Raw genomic sequence first — 20,596 nt, forward strand, 5'->3', positions numbered from 1 at the left:
AAAAAAAAAAAAAAAGATAAAAGAAGAAAAAATATGGAAGGAATCGATGCTAGAACTTAAAAATACATATACAAATCTCACTCCATCCTGATCATTTCAGCTAAATAATTAAAATTTTCGTATGATTATATCAAAAAATGTGAACGTGCTTATACACTAGTTCATTTTAGTATTTCATTAAAAAAGAAAGAGATTTATATAAGGAGTCAACCATAGGAAACAAAGCCGTCAATTGTGTTCCATAAATCATGTTAACTCAGATGTTCATCTTTTAATGACTTGACAAGAATATATCACATGCATGTTATCGGTTGGAATAGACATGTTTTGGCTATGGCATATGGGGACTACAAATGTTGTTCCTTCTCCATGTACGATTCAGGGCAGGAGTGGTCAAGAACGATTTGATCTTCTCAATCTTATTTTCTGTCATTATTATGTGGAAATTGGATCAATGACATTATATGTTGATGTTTGCAAATAAAGGAACGTTTGATTTGTATATTTCGGTGGTCTTAGCATATACTCGTTTATATAAAGATGGAAGGAAAAAATTGATGAAACATGTAATGTGGTCCAAGGGAATCTTACTTTTCATGAACAAATAGAATATGATTGATAAAATTATTCATTAAAGATATTTTCTATAAAAAAAATATCACAGTTTATAGATAAAAAAATATTGTAAGTATTAAAATTTGAATTTATGAATCAATTATATTAAATTACGAGTTCTTGTAAAAAATTTTTATTTTAAAGAAAATGCTAAAATTTATAAGGAGTTCTTTTATATATATTTTTAATAATTTTGACTTCTTAATCATGATTATACTTAATTCAACTTAATTATTCATATCCAATCGCAGAATAGAGTAGAGGCAAAAACATCTTGATGACTTTTTAACTTCTTAATAATGATGCCTTGCTAAGACCTTTCTCCATTTTTTTCAGCTTCTGTTTTCTTTGTGTTCAATGGTATTGAAAGAGAACCATACTTGAAATTCAACTTCAAATTCCATGTCCTGTTGTCACCGAATTCTTTGAATAATTATAATACCATGTTCTAGTAAAGAACCCTAATGTCAGCATAATTGCGAAATTATTGAATAAAATCATCTTTGGATTATTGGAAAGTGGTATGGATATGGATGATAAATGAAATTAATTAAAACCATAAACCAGGGAATTAATTAACATAGCATCCCCTAACAACCAACAATATTCAAAAAAAAAAAAGCCCATTTTTTTGGGGTAGAAGTACCATATTACAATAGTGCAAAACGTGAGACACACGATTTGGCTGTTGATCCAACTGATGGCATTTGGATTCCTTAAAGATTAGATCTGTAAAATCCCACATCAAGATTACTTGCAGTTGGCCTAAATATGGTCAACCTTATTTAGGGTTCTGATTAACTTGGAAAAACAGAAGAAAATCAAGCAGGCAGAATCCAACTGGTTACAGGTCTAAAGCCCTACTAGTTTCTTTGGGAAAGCAAGAAGCAAAGATGAATGATGTGCTTCGTAAAATTAAAGTGGGTGAAAAAAAGGACGATTGAGTTTTCTACATAAACGCATGCAAAAAAGCGCAAAGGCCCAATCCAAATATGATTGATTATTATCCAGACATTACGCTAATGATAAAAAGACACATAGAAAAACAAAACTCATTTGACATTCCTAATGGACGTATATACAATGCCTTCTTCTTTGCTATACTCAAATTGCTGCAAAGTAATCCTTGCTGAGCTTAGGGTCTGGTTTCATGGATTTGTCTCCGGGTTTCCACCCAGCTGGGCAAACTTCATCTGGGTTTTCCTGCACATACTGCAAGGCCTGCAGGAAGTGCAAGCCGAAAAAGAAAAATGCATAAGGCAAATTACAAGAAAATATATGCCACAAAGGAAACTTTCACCATAAAGTAACAAGCAGAATCTTACAATTCAATTCTAAGAACAAGTGTGGATGCTCAGGGGGGAGAGGTTCTCATCAGTGACCCTCCTTAATGGCACAAGACCCATGCATCCTATTGGAATTTTAGTTGATTGCAATACCAGCCTAGTAAAATATAATTACCTGGAGTGTCCTCATTGTTTCATCAACACTCCGCCCAATAGCAAGGTTGTTAATAGTAGAGTGCTGGATAACTCCCTCCTTATCTATAATGAAAAGCCCTCTCAATGCAATTCCCTTGCATCCAAAATGAACTTGTAAGAAATGAATGGTACAGATTATATTTGCAATAAAGAAGTGCTCACTATGGGGAAAAGTATAGTTAAGATGATAGAGTGAGCGAGATGGCATGGGTCTGGAAAACAACCTTTGGATCTCAACTTATCAAGTGTTTTTGAGTAACGTTTATGTGTTTTCTTCTTTAATGCAAAACATTTTCGTTTGACCATAATTTTCCTGGTTTACCAAACACTAAAAAAAGAGGAAAAATCAATTCCAAGACCTCGTTTTTGATGAACCAATCAAACCCTAAAAGATAAGGGATACACAGATATACAGATGCATGTATGAGCAACAGTTAATCACAAGCCATCAGCTGTGCAGTCAAATAAAACCCCCTTGGGTGACAGTCAAGCCAGCCATGAATATATGCAACATTCTTGCAAACTACATATTCAAAAAGTTAAAAGAAGAAATGATGTTATGCTCGTTGAGCATTAGATGCTAGCAAACACAAAGTTATCTCATACCTGATCAGGAATCAACACTCGATAGGATTTGGAAATTGTCTTGGTGACATCAGATATCAGTGGATACTTCAAATCACCAAGACCACCTGACTTTCTATCTGTTTGAACCCAGGCAAGGTGAGAGAACTGCACAAAGAATAAGTTGAGATTTAAGTTTTATTTACCTTGAATGCCAAAAACATAATCTAAACTATAATGCAACAAAGTAAAGTTCATCAGAAAATTACAAATGCAGATGCTACAAGAAATGTATTAATGCTTAGTTATACTGCATGAGAACTATAATCTAAGCTATAGTAGACATAAATATTATGTAGACTTCAAGAGAAAATTAAAAATGCAGAGCATCAGCAGCAAACATACAAAATCCACCAAGATCTTAGCCTTCGCAATATCAACTTTCACATAATAGATAAGCAGATAAGCTGCGCTTACAGGAAATTATGTAACTTTCCATATAGTATAAAGTAACAAATATTTTATTGTTTGCAAATCACTAATACATCATTGAATCAGAGCTTTTTTCAGACTAGAACAGGAATGTTCTTTATTGATTTTCCTTTCGTATTAAACATCTCTCTTGATCCACTCTGAAATGCTTGCTATAATTTAGCATTTCAACCAGGTAAAAATAACCCTTGGCATCTCATCAGTGTGCGCCTAGAAATCTTCAAGAATTGCAGACATAAAATGTATAGATCATAAAAATATAAATAAACAATTACTTTACAAAATATTTAGAGGACAGTGCACTAGCAACATAACTTAAGGAGGAAGGAAGTATTTTGTAATACACGTAGATAGACAAGTTAACAAACTTTGGTAGGACAATGTGCAAGTGCAACTCTGCGACTTTATAATAGGTCCACTATAGTGATGAGATAAGCAAAGCGATTGCAAATCACTATAACCATGTATCTCCAAAATCAGTCAATGAGGCATAACAAACATTGTTACGTAGGGTACACAAGGTAAAAAGGTAAGTCAACCAAAAATTCAACACAGTTTATTCTAAAACAAAGAATCAACAGCCAGAACCCTGATTAACCTGAACCAGGTTGCTAGATCTTAGCAGAGTAAATGAGGATAAAATTGACCCAAAAATGAATTGTCTGCTCAAACCGTCCAAAACCCAACCCTACCCAACCTGAATTGACTCAAAATGTCTACAACTGAACCGGAAAATACCTGAAAGTCAACTGCCATATCTATGCATAACCAACAAGCAAAATACTTAAGACTAAGATGAAGATGGAAGCATTGATTTAAGAATCTGCTGTGCCTGTAGGAAACTACTAACTTTTATTATAGAAGAGAAAAATACACATGTTTGCTCTAACAATAGGAAACAGCTGGAATGAAGAATACAAGTTTTTCTTCTGCCTTCTTCAGGTAACAAGGAACTTACCACACTGTCAGTAGAAACACCTAATATTTCTGTGTTTAGCTTCTCAAATTCTTCATAGCGGTCACTGAAAGCAGTAATCTCTGCAAGCAAGAAGAAATTTCAGAGGATAGAAGTAAAAATGAGAATCTAATTTCATAGAAAACTTCAGTTCAAATGTTCAGAGTGAAACGAACCTGTGGGGCATACAAATGTAAAGTCCAATGGGTAGAAGAATAGAATCACATATTTCTTCCCAATATATTCAGAGAGCTTGACCTAAAACAATAATGCACCATTTAGAATAAAATTAAAAAATTGGCGTGCCTAAGTATACTTCAGAACAAACATCCACATAAAATACCTTAATGAACTCCTGATCAAAGACAGCCTCTGCCTCAAAATCTGGAGCAGTATTTCCCACCAGAGGAAGCTCACTCTGCAAGAACATGACAAAATTAAGAAACCCAATTGTATAAGAGAAATTATGTAGATACAGAAACAGAAGATAAGCCTAACCGTGCCATCAAAACATAGACAATTTGTGTATAGAATAAGCAAATTCCATGACCTTTTTTTTGAAAATCACTAAACATTTCCAATTTGATGCTCTCCTTTTCTGAATCAACGAAATTATTGATTTTAAACATACTAATTCATTTAAAACTTCACTCTCAAATAATATATATATCTCCATTTTCATTTGGTTCCCAACAAAATTTATCAATGGAGCTAGTTTTAGCTTGCTATTTTGCTTTTTCAACAGAGTAAGAGATCCACACTTTTAGCACTAATTTCCTTACTGGTTACACTCATTATAATCAAAATTTTTCCATCTTACTTTGAAATCAAAACCGGTTCTAAATTTCACATTTTAAACTCATTCTAATCAAATTCCTTTTTAACATTAATAAATTTTCAGTAATCTACTAAACCCTAGAATAATCATAAATAAATACTGCTTTTTAATTGTTTGAATCAATAAAATAACCAATTAAATTAATTAAACATCACATTGCAGTTTATCGTCTCCAAATTTAACCAAAAAGCTACCATCATTTTAAAACTTACTAGAAAAAATTTACAAAAGAAACTCAGATAAAAAATGGAAATGAAGAAGATAATTATAAGCCATATCATACGCTGGCTTTGACAACGAAGCTCTTCCGAGAATAGGAGTTGTGGGAGAGGGAAACAGAGCGGGCGACACGAGAAAGGAGAGGGGCACGGAGACCGGTGAAAGAATTGGGGAGAGGAAGCGATTGAGAAATGGGGTTGGATTTGGGGGAGAAAGCCCTAGGATTTGAGGAGACGAGAGCCGCGGTGGTTGAAGTAGCGGAGCAAGCCATCCCTCTCGCTAGCTCTGGACTCTGGAAGAGTATAAGGCGGAGGAAAAATGATGCTTCAGCTATCGGGTAAGAGTCAGAGAATAAGTGGACAGTGTGGGTTTGGGTTTGGTGAGGTTTTATACTGGGTTACCGGCTCTACACATTTTAGGCAAGCGGAGTTCTAGGTGAAATGAAGTGAACGTCATCTCCACATATTTCCTTCTTTCTTATTTCTTAACTGCATTGTAGCTTAAATGTGATTCTAAATTAATAGAAAATTATATTTCAAATTTCAAATTAATTAATAACTAATTAATTGTGTCTTAATGAACAATCGAATTTGGTTATATCATTATTTTTAAAAATATGAAACTAATTTAGCAATTGTTGGTCAATGAAAATGATGTATGTCAAAATATATGTTCTTGTTTTTTTTTTTTTTTTTTTTTTACAATGTTCAACATTTTTTATAAAGGTGATCGATATCTGAAGAGAATCGAAAAAGATTATAAAGATTATAAATATTGAAATTAGACTTTAATTTTATTTAAATTTATAAATTATAAGGTCTATTATCTATGGTCTTCAAGTTTATTAATTAAATTTTAATTATTTATGGTAAATTAACATATTCATTCACGTGTAATGCACCTTTAATAAAAACTAATTATTTTTTTTTATATAAAATTTACCTCATTTTCTAAAAAATGAAACTCCAAACTAAAGATTTTAATTTTTTTTTAAGTGATGGAGATGTCCAGTTGCAATCATAATAAATTTTTTTATTGTTTCGATGAGGCCCAATTTGTCTAGTACATTTATAAGCCCTCGCAAAATGTAAGTCCAACATAATAAGATTTGGGCCAAGTTCATTTCCAATTCATCACCCTCGTAGGCAAAAGAAACATTTTTACCCATTTTTGTCCAACTTGATGAACCCTGTTTAGATTTCAGATAGCAATGTGGGTGAGAATCTTCGAGTCAAAAAATTTTTGGAGCCTTATCCTGTTACTCATCTCTGTCGTTCTGTCTCTTTCCCCCAACCATGGTTTTGTTCTTCCGTAACCAGAAAAAGAACCGCAACTCACAACGCCCTAGAATGTAGACACCACACCATGCAAGACACACTCCCTTTCCTTCCCAAGAACAAACCTTTTCCTCCCTTATTTCCCTCCCACCATAAACACAATGATTTTTCCTCACTTTCTCGCCCTAGAAAGCTCCATTTCCCAACTTTTTCTTCCAAAACAATTACCACCAGCACCCCTCTCCCTCCCAAACCGCATCCCAAAATCCCTGAAGTCCCTTCCATTTCCCCACCACTACCACCACCAAACTCCCACTCTGACTTCCAAGAAAAGATGCTTTACCTTGACTCCATCGGCCTTGATTTTTTCTCCCTACTCCAACACCACCCTCCCATCATAACCGCCTCTCTCCATGATCTAAAATCAACCGTTGACTTCCTCGCCTCCAAGAACTTCTCTACAATCGAGCAACGTCGAATCCTTTCCATGTGCCCCCAAATCCTAACCACCAAACCAACTTCCCTCCTCCCAGTCTTCACTTTCCTTCTCCGTGAAGCCCGCGTCAACGGATCTGATTTAAAGAAAGTAATCAACCGGCGGCCCAGATTACTCACATGCAATGTGGAAACCCAACTGCGTCCCACCCTATATTTCCTCCAAAACATCGGAATCTGCGAGGTAAAAAAACACACTTCCTTACTTTCTTGCAGCGTGGAAAATAAACTGATCCCTCGTATGGAATACTTCCAAAAAATCGGATTCTGTTACAGACAAACGATTTTGATGTTCCGTAGATTTCCTCAGCTGTTCAATTACAGTGTTAAGAAAAATTACGAGCCGAAATTGAACTATTTCGTGGTGGAAATGGGGAGAGATTTGAGAGAAATTAAAGAGTTTCCTCAGTATTTTTCGTTTAGCTTGGAAAATAGGATAAAGCCAAGGCACCAATGTTGTGTTGAAAAAGGGGTTTGTTTTCCTTTGCATCTTTTGTTAAAGACGACTGAAGTTGAGTTCCATAATAGATTGGAGGTTTGTTGTGATTCTTCGTTGCCGTTTAAGGGTTCTCCTTTGTGGTGTACAAATAATTGTGATATTTAATAATAATTGAATTCGATATACAGTTAAAAGAAATGAATTGATTTTGTTTACTGGTTTTTCGTTTTTATCTTTTTTTCAAAGGAGACCATACCTTGGGATAGGTGAGGTGACGTGATTTGAATCCTAACTTATTGGATGTCAGCTTGATAATTGCATGATCCCACTTAGTTAAGATTTGGGTTTTTATTGTTTTTCTTTTTACTATCATGTGAAAATTTGGTGATTGGAATCTAAAATTAAAATGGGTTACCTTCAAATTTTTATGTGGCTCCATTTTTTGTGCTTCAGTTTAAGTAGATTGATATGAAGATGAATAGCTCTAGAAAAATTCAAATTTGGTAGAAAATCATTGATGATGATAGTTTCTGAATAGATCATGAGTATCTAAATTGTTGAATAGAGGACACTATTGGATAGTTGTTATCTTAGTTTTTTGAAATTTATGGAACTTAGGGTAATGCTAGTTTTGGTTGAAGCTTTTCATTGAGAGTTTAGTTTTTTCTGTATTCTGTCTTGTGTCCAGTCTTTTATAAACGTTTACTGGTAACTTGTTCTCTGTAATCTGTATGTTCTGCCGGCGTTGATTGGCCAAAGAGATGACTCCTTTAAGCTATGACTTGCTGAAGCAAATGCAAGTCTGGATTACCAAAGGTCCTTACATTCTTTCTCATTTTCAAATGGTTTAAGTTCTTTGTGTTTCCTGAAGTCAAGTTGTATCCCTGCTGAATTCTAAGTCAGTTATGATGGCAAGCCTAGGTTTTGGCATGATAATTACCAAGGCATTCTATACATATAGTTCAAGAATCACTAAGTTGAAACTCTGCCTCAGCAAACAACTTTTGTTTTCACCTGTCTCTGCATATCTATGAAATTGAGATAGTTTATACTGTTTACAGCTGTGTTAATTAGTTGAATTTGAATTTTGAGAGCTTAGACCAACGTATGGTCCTTGAAGTTCTAGTTGAGGGACCTCTATCTGATTCTTGGTATTAAATAGGATGAGAAAGTGAGTGAAATTATAAAAGAAAACCTTGGGGTTTAACTTAATCCCTTAAAGCAAACCTTAGTTGTGGCCTCATTGGATTGCTCACCTGTACTTATTCTCCGGCCATCTTCAAGGGGATAATCCATTAATACACCTTGTTCTCAGGCCAGAGACTCCTGGTTACTTGGAAGAATATAAAATGGTTTTACCATAAGTCTTAAAGCCAATAAGGTTTGAAAAAGGGCTGGATGTGAAGCTTTAACAATGTCATTTCTACTACCACTAGTTTGAACAAACTTTTGCAATACTTTGCACCCTATTAAATTAACCATGCAATAAATTCGACATCTTTAATTGCTTCAAGGAATTGCTTCAATCGTCATGGAAGCTTCAATTAACAATGCATTGTACTTCGAGAAAATGTTTTAGCATTGGTGAATAAGTAGCGAACAAAAATAGCTTAATCCCCTAGTTTCTGGCAATGGTAAGACCATTCTCATAACTTCAAGCTCATATAACATTGCAATGACAGGAAGACCAGCAATAGCCAAAGCTACAATAGCCTCCCCTGCCTGCTTTCTTACCAGACCCACCAGCATTAAGAATATTGATATTTTTGTTGAGCTTTTCAGTTTTCCCACTTTAAGAACCTTTATATACTGTTTTCTTCATTCTAAACAATCCAGTATTCTTTTCCATCCATGTCACAGTAGTTGAAAAAGAAGGTTTCTTTACCCCACTTCCTCACTGCTCTGACATTTACACAAGATCCATCCAACATTCTGACCTCAAGAAATCAGATGAAGACTGGAAGTTCACGCCATATTTAAGGAACTCAAAGAAGCATCTTTTATAAAGCCAAATTGCCAAGTTATTGAAGATTCAACCAAAAAATATACAAAAAACATAAAACAATGTACAGTGATCATTGACAATGGATAAAAGAAAACAATTAATTACCATATAGCAACTGAGTAATACCATCTGAAAGTATCATAGGAAACAAAGTTTCAAACCATAACCCGGTTTAATGCCCTGGAGCAAAACCTGGTCCTGAGCTTCATTGTCATTTGTGAGATCTTTCACTATTGCAGCACCAACCTCCACTTGAGATTTCTCTAGTTACCTACCATATCCTCCACAACCACCTTCAGTTTGTCCTGATTACCCCTGATGTCTAAAATAAATCTGAGACTACTATAGAGTCCAAATAATGTTGCAGCAATACAAAGTTCATTGGCTTTGCTTGAACGTAAAGGTGCAGACAACCAAGCAGCTATTAATAAACTCGGTATAGACGCAGCTTGGCCTTTTAGCACTAGTGTTCCATAGCCTACAACGGCCACCCCAGTTTAACAATAGATGGCAAATTGTTCACTGTTGTTCATGAATAGTTTATAGCTAGCGGTTGCATGTTCAAGCAAGTACTTTGCTCGATGAACAACTACATCAGCAGAGTCTGAGACTGCCCGTGTACATGTTCCACTGCGTACTTTCACAATAAAGGCAGCAGCATTAACACCATATTCATACCGGTGCACGACTCCACCAACTATGAAGCAGTTGAGGCATGAGCAGATGATCCCGTCACTTTTTGTTTGAGTGCAGGAAGGGCGGGAATGCTGAGATTGTGCTAGCCTTGATTTCTTCAAGGGAAGAAGATTCGGCAATGTTCCTCTTCCTTCTGAACAGCATCTCAATAAATCAATGACTTTGTCATCTCCTATATAGATGCCTGCTTATTCATTTGCACATAGAAACAAAATCAAATAACTAAGACTAGCCAACTTTTCTATAGAATCAAAAGTTCAACATGCTGGAACAGCAATAAAAGTCACAAGGTTGAGGGTGGCAAGGGAAATAAGCCATAAAACTGATCCACTTGATAAAATGACATGGATCCAAGTTTTATGTTGCAATCACCAAAAAAAAAGGAGATCCGGGCTTCTGGTGAAGGTAGCAATGCGTTGGGTTGTTGCAACCAAATCCTGGTTCAACAATTTCAGAATTATATACCCATTGCTGATCATTATAACACCTATGACGCTAAGATATGGATGAATCTTAAGACCAAACATTTTTCCTTGAACCCACATTTTCCTTTTTCTTTTGAAACAAAAGAATCTATTAATTCCAGAATGCTAAAAGTGAATAAACATTATAAAGAAAAAGGCTGGGATCCAATTAGCTGGTAACAAAAAAAGTGGGTAATGAGCAAAAAAAAAAAAAAAAAACCATACCATGATCAGCATAGACAAAACCAACCCTCCAACAGTAAATATGGTCACCTGGTTTGAGACTCTCCTTATTGATTCTGCATTATTTCAATACACTAATCATTCAATGGTAATTATAATTATATATGAAAGAAAAAGAAGAATCTCCTCAGCATATGTACCTTTGGGTTAGCAACCCCATTTGTTGTTCTTCCTTCAGCAATCCTTCCTCCCCGGATCCCCCTTTGTTAATCTTCAATGGCAAGAAATTAAGGAAAGGGTATTGACCTTTTTTATATATATTGGAAATGGTTTGGGATGAGCAATTAACGGATGGCTTTGGGTTTGGGCAAAATTATTACAAATTGGTCTCAACTTTTAGCCTTTATTAGAACTTGAAAATTAGAAGAAGTCAGTCTAATCCAAAAAATAAAAATTGCAAGGATGAATGTGATAGAATTAAATTGACACAACAATTGTATAATTATATGCATAACTTTTACTGGGCTTAATTAATGGGCTTAACTTCATTGCCAGCCCAAAAACTTCTGTTTACACAATTAAGATGACATACATGCTAATTAGACTCTTGAAAGTGTGGGTTTGAAAAAATTTAATCTCATAATAGCATTCTTCAAATGAGTTACGTAAATAAAAGTTAAGAAATTAAGAATAAAAAAAATTATGTGTGCTCGTTTTTATATATATTTCAATTATCAATAATTTTATAATTTATTAATAAAAAATTAAATTTAAATTTTGATTATCAAAATTTAAATTCTAATAATTAACGAATTAACGATATTAATATAGCAAAAATTATAAGAACATGACAAAATAAAAAAAATGATATATGTACCATTAAAAATATTATTTATAATTAAATCTGAAAGATTGAGACTCAAAAATCAATGTTCAAACAATAAATTTGATGCTGCATATAATGTTTTAGCAAAAAAAAAAAAATGACACGGATTGCATTGATTAGTGTATAATTATATTTTCCTTGCAATATTTTCATGATGGGCAAAATTACAATACACAAGTAACTTTTTTTTCCTTTTCTTGTGGTGTGAAATAGACGACGTCGTATCCCATATGGTCAAAATTGGAACAAGAGTTTAAGTTCAAAATATGATCGATAAAATTTTTTTTATAAAAATTCATAATCTGAATAAAAATTAAAAAAAAATTATTATATATTATTTTTTAAAAAATAATTATGTGAATCAATCAAAATAAAATTTATATTTAACGGTTGATATGATTTAGACTTTTAGTTTTCCCAACAAAATCATTACCTTTCATATGCGCTAATTATTATTTGAGATTTTAATTTAAATATCTCGAATTGGAATCATAAAAAATAGAATATATGATTTATGAAGAGAAAAATATGGATACACCCCCATTCAAAATACATGTATTTTTTATTTTTAAAAAAAGGATGGTTGGGATTTTGCCATTTGTCAAGAATCATGATAGTGCTTTTGGGTGCTTCAAGTTCTAGGATTTTGATGATGGGGTTAAGGAAAGCGATGAAGAAGAACAAATGACAAAGAAAGGCGCGTAGTACATCATCTCTTTTTGTAATTTCTGTTTTTGGCTTTTAGCATTTTATCCTTCTCTTTTTGTTATCCTTTTGCGGAAAAACCTCAACTCTTTTTCTATATTAGCAAATTTCTTACTATTTTTTTTAATTTTATTTTCTTTTTAAGATATTTCTACTTCAATTTGTTTTCCTAATCTATGCTCCTAGCTTACCTTCATAATTCCGTTTTCAATTGAAGGGAGACATGAAGGGAATTAAGAAAGAGTATATCTTTTAATTAAAAAAATATTTTAATTAAGAGACAAAAATTAAAAAAAGTACACGTAAAATATATTGATTTAGAATTTCAAAATTTTCAAAATAAAATTATATACGACGGAGGATTGTTTTTAGATTTTTTGTAAAGGAGACACTAGATCACTTTCACGGTAATATTGATATTTTTTTTTGTTTCAAGTCGATAAATTCATTTTTTAAAAACTTAAAAATTGAAAAAAAAATGTTTTCTCTTTATCCTTTTGCATTTGACATTTTCAGTATATTTATGAAAGTTATTGCATCTTCATTTCTTAAATCTCAATTGAATAGAATCCTAATTTCCTATCTTATTCTGGGACAAAATTGAAAAATGAAAAAGCTAGGAGTCTAAAACAAGGAAAAACCAAAAACTTAGACACATTAATTGTAATTTTCAACAAAATGCTTCCCTCCACATCTATCCGAACCAAAAATTCCCTCCCTTCCCTTCACAACTTTCCGCTTCTCTCTTTCTCTCTCTAGCCCTCACTTTCTCTTTCTTGCTCTTTTTCCAATTCCATTTCTACCCTCGCCTCTCTCTCCGATTCCCTCTCACTATCCCTCCGAATCATAAACTTCGATGTCCAGCCGCGCTCGAGCCTCCGCTCGTCCCACGCCGCCGTTTCCTCCTCCTTCTCCGGCTTCCGCCTCAGCACCAGCATCGTCGGGCCCGTCGGCTGTTCCGCCGATACGTCGCCATCTGACCTTCGCCTCGACGAAGCCGCCTTTTGTTCATCCCACCGACGATTATCACAGATTTTCTTCTCATAATAGTAACAATAATTTAACCACCTCTAATAATGCACATGGAATAATCGCCGATCATGAAGTTGAAGCGATTGTTGTGAGATCTCCAGTGAGTTTTTGTAATTTTCCTACTTTTAAAATATATTTTACATTAAAAAATTGGTGGTTATGGCGTAATTAGTCAACATATTTTTTATTTTATGATAATTATAGTCTTACTTAACATTTATCATAGATTTTTTTCCGTTCCAATTTTTTTATGATAATAAATAATCTATTCGTTTTGATGTGCTTAATCTCGTGGATTTTTTTTTGATCTGTTCATATGAGAACTTTTCGTGGTTGCTTGTTTACTTAGGTGAATTTGAATTATCAGTAGCATTATTTGCTTTTGCAGTGAAATTGTTATGCCTTTATTTGAATATGTGTACTTCTGGCAGGACATCTACCTTTTTGGTGATGAATTTGATGATATAATGGGCTTTGGCTGGAGTAAAGTGTTCCTTTGCTGAACTAAGTTGAAATTTAATGAATGCTGATCTCATCCAATGGCTGAAACTTGATGGCTTATACATTTTATTGCCTTAATTTGAGAAGGCTAGGTTTTAGTGGTATCATTGTCAGACATGCTGATGAATGAATACCTACCATTGGGTTTTGGTATTGATTTTTGTTGACTTCAAACATAATTGCAATTGATAGTATGCTATTATCATGTAATGAACTTGCTATGCTCAGGGAGGAAGCTGATGCTTGTGCTGCATTTGTGGTTTAAAGCAGGACATGGATGCCATGCCCTATATGAAGAAAGCTTGAAGTCTGTTAATTCTTTGGATGTTGCTGCTTTGACGGATGTTTGATAAATGATTCTGTTGATATAGTGATGACTTTGACTGTGCAGTTTCCCCCTTCAGTACAATATGACTACTAGTCTGTCACTTTAACCTGTTTTCATACATGACATTCCTTTTTCCTAGTGTCCTCTATCTAATAACAAGTGAATCACTAGTGTTCTTACATACTTGATTTTTTCATGACATTGATCTCTATGAGTTTTGGCCTTTGCAAAAACCCTTTGAATCAAGTAGTCAATTAATTCTGAAGGGTCTTACAGCTAACAGTATGTTTTCCTATACATGCTGTCCTATACTTGAATTTGTTAGATTTATGCTCTTTTTTTTCCAAATCAATTGGATGTTAATGTAAATATAACCATACACAAGTTCTGATTTAAACTCGTAATTCTGCCTGCCATTAGCACCACTTTGAAATACTGCTAGTTTTTCTCAGCAATTAAAAAGGAAGAAAGCAATGGACAGCTATGAAGTTGAGTCTGGCCAATGGACCGGCAGTCCAGGAGTTACCAGCATATCCAACAAACCCTTCCAGACACCTGTATCAGCTAAAGGAGGAAGGATAAATAATAGATCAAAGGCCTCAAAGGCCAATAAATCTATTCCTCAAACATCAGTGTCAAATGCTGGTGAGAAACTTTGTCTGCTACAAGCTTAGTCCATAGAAGGAAACTTATGTTTCTCTCCACAGCTATATACATGAGTTTGATTGCTGTTCTATTGGTTCTGTAATGTCTGATGAAAGAGATATAGAATATGGAGAAGAACCACTGACATTTTATATTCGAATTGGCAGGTTTACTGTCTCCTCTTACTCCTGCTGGCAGCTGCCGCTATGACAGTTCTTTAGGTAATCCTACTACTGTTCTTTTTTTTTTTTAACAACAGTTGTTTTGCTAGCTCCTAAAGCTTTTATACGTGGTAATGGTAATAATGAGGTCAAAGTTTTTAGGTCTATTGACGAAAAAATTCATCAATCTGATAAAGCATTCTGAAGATGGTATCCTTGACCTAAATAAGGCTGCAGAAACATTGGAGGTAATACTATGCGGTCAACTGAGCTTATGTACTATTGGGTGTCTTGTCATGTTACTTAAAGGGTTCTTTTATTTGTCTTTTTTTTTTTACCCTCTAAATGTTGTAACAGGTGCAAAAGAGGAGGATATATGACATAACAAATGTCTTGGAAGGCATTGGTCTCATTGAAAAGAAGCTCAAAAACAGAATACATTGGAAGTAATTATTGATGATGTTAAACGTTTTTCCAGAATTTGATGTCTTTATTTGGTTTGTCATTCTGGTTAACCTTCAAATAACATGGGACTTATTTGAGGATTAATCAAATTTACTAGGGGTGTTGATGCTTCAAGGCCAGGAGAAGCAGATGGTGATGTCTCTGTATTACAGGTATGTGAAAATAATAACAGTTTTGTTTTTCTTTGACATCCAGGCAACAATTTTTCCTGTTATTGTGCATTAGAATGTTTCTCCATTTCTTATGTTGGTTTATGATTTCAAGAGAATGTTTGATCACTACTGGTTGACTAATCTGTGCTGTTTATTTCCTAAACATATGATCTTAATTTCTCTTCTGTATGCAGGGAGAAATTGAAAACCTGTCCATGGAAGAGCACAGATTAGATGATCAAATAAGGTAGTATATGCCTTATTCTCTTGTTAGAGTAGTTACTATTACTGTCTCAAACCTGTTTAGCAATGTTGATACTTCTAAAATATTGCAGAGAAATGCAGGATAGATTGAGGGGTTTGAGTGAGAATGGGAACAATCAGAGGTAAGATTTTCTCCTCTGCCTTGTAATTGCAGCTAACTGCTGATTGTTTGCAAAAAATGATACATTTACCCATCTTCAAACTGTTTCAGGTGGCTTTTTGTGACTGAAGATGACATCAAGGGTCTACCTTGTTTTCAGGTCTGTTTATTCCTTGTTTCACTAAATTAATACTTTTGCAATTATTTTCTACATTTGACACTGATCTCCAGGCCATCTTGGTTTACTATAGCTAAGTTGTCCATGTTGCTTTTGGCAGAATGAAACTCTTATAGCAATTAAAGCTCCACATGGAACAACTCTGGAAGTACCTGATCCTGATGAAGTAAGTTGATGGCTGGAGAATTCTAATGAGTTAGTACCATATTCTTCTTTCATGTTTTGAATGCATAATGGCATTGCTACTGTACATTCCAGGCTGTTGACTGCTCACAAAGGAGATACAGGATAATTCTTAGGAGCACAATGGGTCCCATTGATGTTTACCTAGTTAGGTATTGCTCCTTTCTTTTATATGCTAAACTATTTACCTATAAATGTTTATGAACCATCCTTCTTTTGAAATTATATCTAATTGATGATGGATAATAGAGGTTCTTGTTTTAATACCCTTCTCTTTTGTCCTTCTTTTCAAATTGTTGTTTCATCAGCCAATTTGAGAAGTTTGAAGATATGAATGGTGTTGAGCCACCTGTGAGTGTCCCACTTGCTTCAAGCTCTGGTTCTAATGAAAACCAAGTTGAATTGGTCAATGTGGACACCAGAAAGGAGATAGAACCACAGGCGCAACAAACTCATCAAATGGGCTCTGATATTAATGCTTCACAGGAGTCTGTTGGGGGAATGATGAGAATTGTTCCTTCGGATATTGATGTAAGTGCCATAGTTCTTGACCATTTTTTACTCTAGCCAAGCTTTATAAAGAATCACTATATGAAAAGTGGTGCATGGAAAAGGTTATTTATAACTTTAGGTGGTATGGAATTAATAGTTCATCTGGAGCCTTGGTTCTTACCGCACTTTAGGAGGGTAAGGCACAAGATTCAAATTCCTTTTTCCCCCTAAAACTTCATCATGCACCACAAATGAAAAAATGAAATTAATAATGTTTTCTCTGGTCCATTGTTTTCTGGTTCAATGTGTAAATTGACTATTTCTTGTCTTCAGAATGATGCAGATTATTGGCTTTTATCAGATGCTGATGTTAGCATTACAGATATGTGGAAAACAGACTGTATCCTTCTAGAAATTTTAGCTTTTCAATATGCTTTACCCCCAAAGTTGGGAAAAAGCACATGAACAAACTCATTTTCTTTTCTATCCAATATCACTCATAGGTACAAAAGGTGAATGCATAATCCTTAACTTACAAGAATAGCAGGTGTTGAATGGAGTGGAGTAGATATGCTTCATACTGACTTTGGAATGGCTGATGTCCGTACCCCAAGGCCACAAACTCCACCATCTAGGACGACCGAAGTGCCATCTTCTGATTTTAACTCTACTAAAAGGTAAAAATGATTTTCCTGACTAAGTACCGAAAATAATGCCAGCACTCCTGTCTTTAATTTACATGGATCACTGGATAAAGATGTGGATGGTAAGTCTGGGGTTATTGCAATTTACTGCACGGTTTAGCAATTTTCCTAACCCATGGTTTTATTGCACAAATAAAAGTGTTGTCCGTTGGAAATCTGGATAGATGGGTGTTGAAGATGGAATAAATGCAATGGACAACACTGGAGCAAACACATGGTTGACACTGCCCATGAACATCCCTTTGTTGATCTGAATTGCCTCATTAGTCTGGTTGAAATATCAAAGCAGCCATACCAAATGTAAATGTGTAAAATTGGTGCATTGAAATGATAATCATTGGTATCAATGATATCAAAGCAGCAATACTGGCTGAGAATTGATCTGCTTGTAGGATAGCAATCAATTGTATACACAGATTATAACCATCTATATATCATCATGACTATAGCAATGCAGTGATTTTTAAACCACATTACTCACTTTCCTGAACTTCATCACTTTGTAGTTGAATTTCTGCTATTGGGTGAACATCATAGTGGAGTTTTCCAAGTTTGGTGAGTTTTAAAAGTTCCTCTCTATACTATTTTCATTTCAATCCATGGTTTTTCTTTTTCACCCGTATTTTCGACCTTAACATCAGTATTGCTAAAAATGGTTTATACAAACCAGTTATGCTCTGTACCTCGGATTCTCTGTGGCAATTTGTTACAAAGAGGGTTAAGGATCAACTCAACCCAAGGCCAGAAACGAAATGGAAATCCCCAGAAGAGGGGCCACACAAACTGCAAAAGCAACAACAATTTGATTGCTAAGGGACCTTGAGCTAGGTCGTCAACGTTTTTATTGCAGCAAATTTGTTTTTGTCTTGATCTCTTGGCATGAATTTGGATATGTCAAATCACGGTTGAGAAATCATTTTCACGAGAGGATGCAGACTCTGAGTTTGACAAAAGTAATCAGAAAAGGACCATATTGAAAAAATTGTGAAGACAAATTAATGTTGTTGTCGTTGAAACTTTCTTACTTCCATATGTTATGACTGGATCCAAAAGGCCAAAGCTGGCAATTGTCATCTCCCAAAACATCTTTCTTCTACAGAGTACTTAGCCCAAATTTCCTATTCCTTTTGGGGTAGGATATAACTGAATTCGAGTTCAGTTTGATTTGAAAACTTGAGACACGATTTGAGTTTCAATATTTAAATTTGATTTTCGAACCCAAATTTGGTTTGATAAACTCAATTAGATTTGATAAGATTATAAATATTAATATCAAATATAAAATTTTTGTTATATACTTAATATACATATATATATATACATATATTAAATACAATAAAAATAAAAGTTCAATTAAATTCATAATTCTTTTGAATCAAATATTAAATTATTTAAATTTGACTTGATTTATTACTCAAATAATTTGAATTTAAACTTTACTGGAAAATAAAAAAAATCATTAGAATGTTATCTTAATTAAATTCAAACAATTTGAACAAATAATGTTAGGGAATTTAAAAAAAAAAAAAAAAAGAAGGTTCAAATACAAAACATTAATTTTTAAAAAAATTTACTATTTGTTACTATATACTACTATTATTTGATTATGTTGTCCTTTCATTGTCAAATTCATACTATTTAACACATGTTCTAAAAACATGGATATTTCAAGTTGAGAGATGAGACGTCTTCCGGGAGGATATTCCAGAAGTTGTCATTTGGTGCATAGCTCAGCTCCATGTAACCATCACTTTCTCCACATCAGATTCCCAGTAATGCATGGTCCTCAAACTCTATTTTTTAAGAAGCATTAGCCAAGAAAAGTTGATTGGCTGCCATTTCTTTTTAGCAGAAAGTAGCAAATCCTCGACCAATTTGCTACAACAACGCAATTGATCAAATGTTATAAGATAAGGTTTTTCTTTTGTCTCTTTTTTTCTTTGATTTGTCAAAAAAAAAAACCAACCCAATGACTCGAAAAGGATGGGGCTATGGGGTTCCCCTCTCTCCCTTCCTACATGCTTCCTTCTCGTTTGACTTTAATTGGCAAATTTTGGCAGCTGGCCACCTTATTCAAATTAAAAACAAAGGAAAGATACAATTATAAACTATCAAAAATCACAGCAAATGCCATTACATAATAATCCTGTCAATAGACTATTGATAGTGTCTGAAATCTTAATTTCTATTACGAAGATTCAAATCCTAATAACTTTGAATATTAAAAATAATACTGCCATTTGGTCAAATCTTAGTGATAACAATTTAAAGACCAAAGTAATGGGACTCTAATAAAATTAGTTGAGAATTATGAGATCTCAGACTTTATATTAAAAGCATTATTATTAGGTGGACATATGAAACTATATTTAATTACAGTGCTTTGATCATTTCTCACATGCCTCCAAGTTATTGGGAGTATTTATGTAGTAAATAACAAAAATTAAAAATTCAAAGAGGAGGAAACATTAACTATTGATCTTAGTAACAAAATAATAAAATTACAAAAAAAAAAAAAAAAAACTTCCTTTTATACTTCCCTGGTGAAGGAAGAGCTATGGGAAACTGCTTCATGTTTCTTATATTATAAACAAGCATATGTTTTCCAACGTCCACTTTGCCAAAGATGCATTAATGTTTTTATAATTCTATTAGATGCATACATTTTGCTGCATTCTCAATTTTATTCATACTTAACGTATTTTAAAATTTACAATATTTTTTTATATATTTGAAATTATTATAATTTAAACCTTGATCATAATAATTAAAAATTCAATATTTTATCGATAATTTTATATTTATGATTGATTTCACTTTATTACTTTTTCAATTAATATTTTCAAAATATTAGTAATCACTACTCATGTAAGTGCTTAAAAATTAAAACTATGATTATCGATATATAAAAGTTATCCCTAACTCGTTCTTATTAAATTGATATATCAATATCTATATCAAGTAATATGAGGCATAAAATATGATTCGGGGATTAATTGATGTCATGAATAATTTTGTTTGGGGGTTTGTCTTGTCTTTTAGCATGTAATTTTTTGAGTTTGAGTGATTTTTTGAAG

General features: G+C 33.7%; 3 protein-coding genes and 1 pseudogene across 11 annotated transcripts; 2 read left to right on the plus strand and 2 right to left on the minus strand.

Annotated features, from left to right (window-relative positions):
• Positions 1-1,501: 1,501 nt before the first annotated feature.
• On the minus strand, positions 1,502-5,661 carry LOC111311665 (2-Cys peroxiredoxin BAS1, chloroplastic-like). Its single transcript, XM_022911247.2, has 7 exons — positions 5,229-5,661; positions 4,451-4,525; positions 4,284-4,365; positions 4,111-4,190; positions 2,703-2,828; positions 2,077-2,190; positions 1,502-1,836 (listed from the first exon to the last, which is right to left on the minus strand). The coding sequence occupies exons 1-7, from the start codon at positions 5,433-5,435 to the stop codon at positions 1,720-1,722; spliced, it is 801 nt and encodes a 266-aa protein (XP_022766982.2). The 5' UTR covers positions 5,436-5,661; the 3' UTR covers positions 1,502-1,719.
• Positions 5,662-6,368: 707 nt separating this feature from the next.
• On the plus strand, positions 6,369-7,590 carry LOC111310953 (protein SEEDLING LETHAL 1, chloroplastic pseudogene; annotated as a pseudogene). The gene has a single exon (XR_016341160.1). The product of XR_016341160.1 is annotated as a protein SEEDLING LETHAL 1, chloroplastic pseudogene (transcript).
• A 1,707-nt stretch (positions 7,591-9,297) lies between these two features.
• LOC111310954 (protein LEAD-SENSITIVE 1-like) lies at positions 9,298-11,163 on the minus strand. The gene is made up of 3 exons (XM_022910330.2): positions 10,924-11,163; positions 10,766-10,839; positions 9,298-10,260 (listed from the first exon to the last, which is right to left on the minus strand). The coding sequence occupies exons 1-3, from the start codon at positions 10,941-10,943 to the stop codon at positions 9,878-9,880; spliced, it is 477 nt and encodes a 158-aa protein (XP_022766065.2). The 5' UTR covers positions 10,944-11,163; the 3' UTR covers positions 9,298-9,877.
• Positions 11,164-12,926: 1,763 nt separating this feature from the next.
• Positions 12,927-18,742, plus strand: LOC111311667 (transcription factor E2FA-like). 8 transcript variants are annotated; one of them, XM_089758852.1, is made up of 16 exons: positions 12,927-13,446; positions 14,628-14,820; positions 14,988-15,041; positions 15,144-15,229; positions 15,339-15,427; positions 15,544-15,598; positions 15,793-15,845; positions 15,934-15,984; positions 16,074-16,122; positions 16,241-16,306; positions 16,399-16,475; positions 16,632-16,854; positions 17,149-17,215; positions 17,363-17,492; positions 18,026-18,074; positions 18,190-18,742. In XM_089758852.1, exons 1-15 carry the CDS (start codon positions 13,171-13,173, stop codon positions 18,027-18,029), a joined length of 1,473 nt encoding a protein of 490 aa, XP_089614978.1. In that variant the 5' UTR covers positions 12,927-13,170; the 3' UTR covers positions 18,030-18,074; positions 18,190-18,742. The 8 variants fall into 8 exon arrangements, with proteins under 8 accessions (XP_089614978.1, XP_089614977.1, XP_022766988.2 ...); XM_022911254.2 differs by having other exon boundaries at positions 12,943-13,446; positions 17,360-17,492; XM_022911253.2 differs by lacking the exons at positions 18,026-18,074; positions 18,190-18,742 and adding an exon at positions 17,659-18,009 and having other exon boundaries at positions 12,942-13,446.
• The last annotated feature ends 1,854 nt before the right edge of the window (positions 18,743-20,596 follow it).

The sequence above is a fragment of the Durio zibethinus genome, chromosome 1 (genome assembly GCF_047325235.1).
Source record: "Durio zibethinus cultivar Kanyao isolate XHJ-2024 chromosome 1, ASM4732523v1, whole genome shotgun sequence".
NCBI classification, from domain to species: Eukaryota; Viridiplantae; Streptophyta; class Magnoliopsida; order Malvales; family Malvaceae; genus Durio; species Durio zibethinus.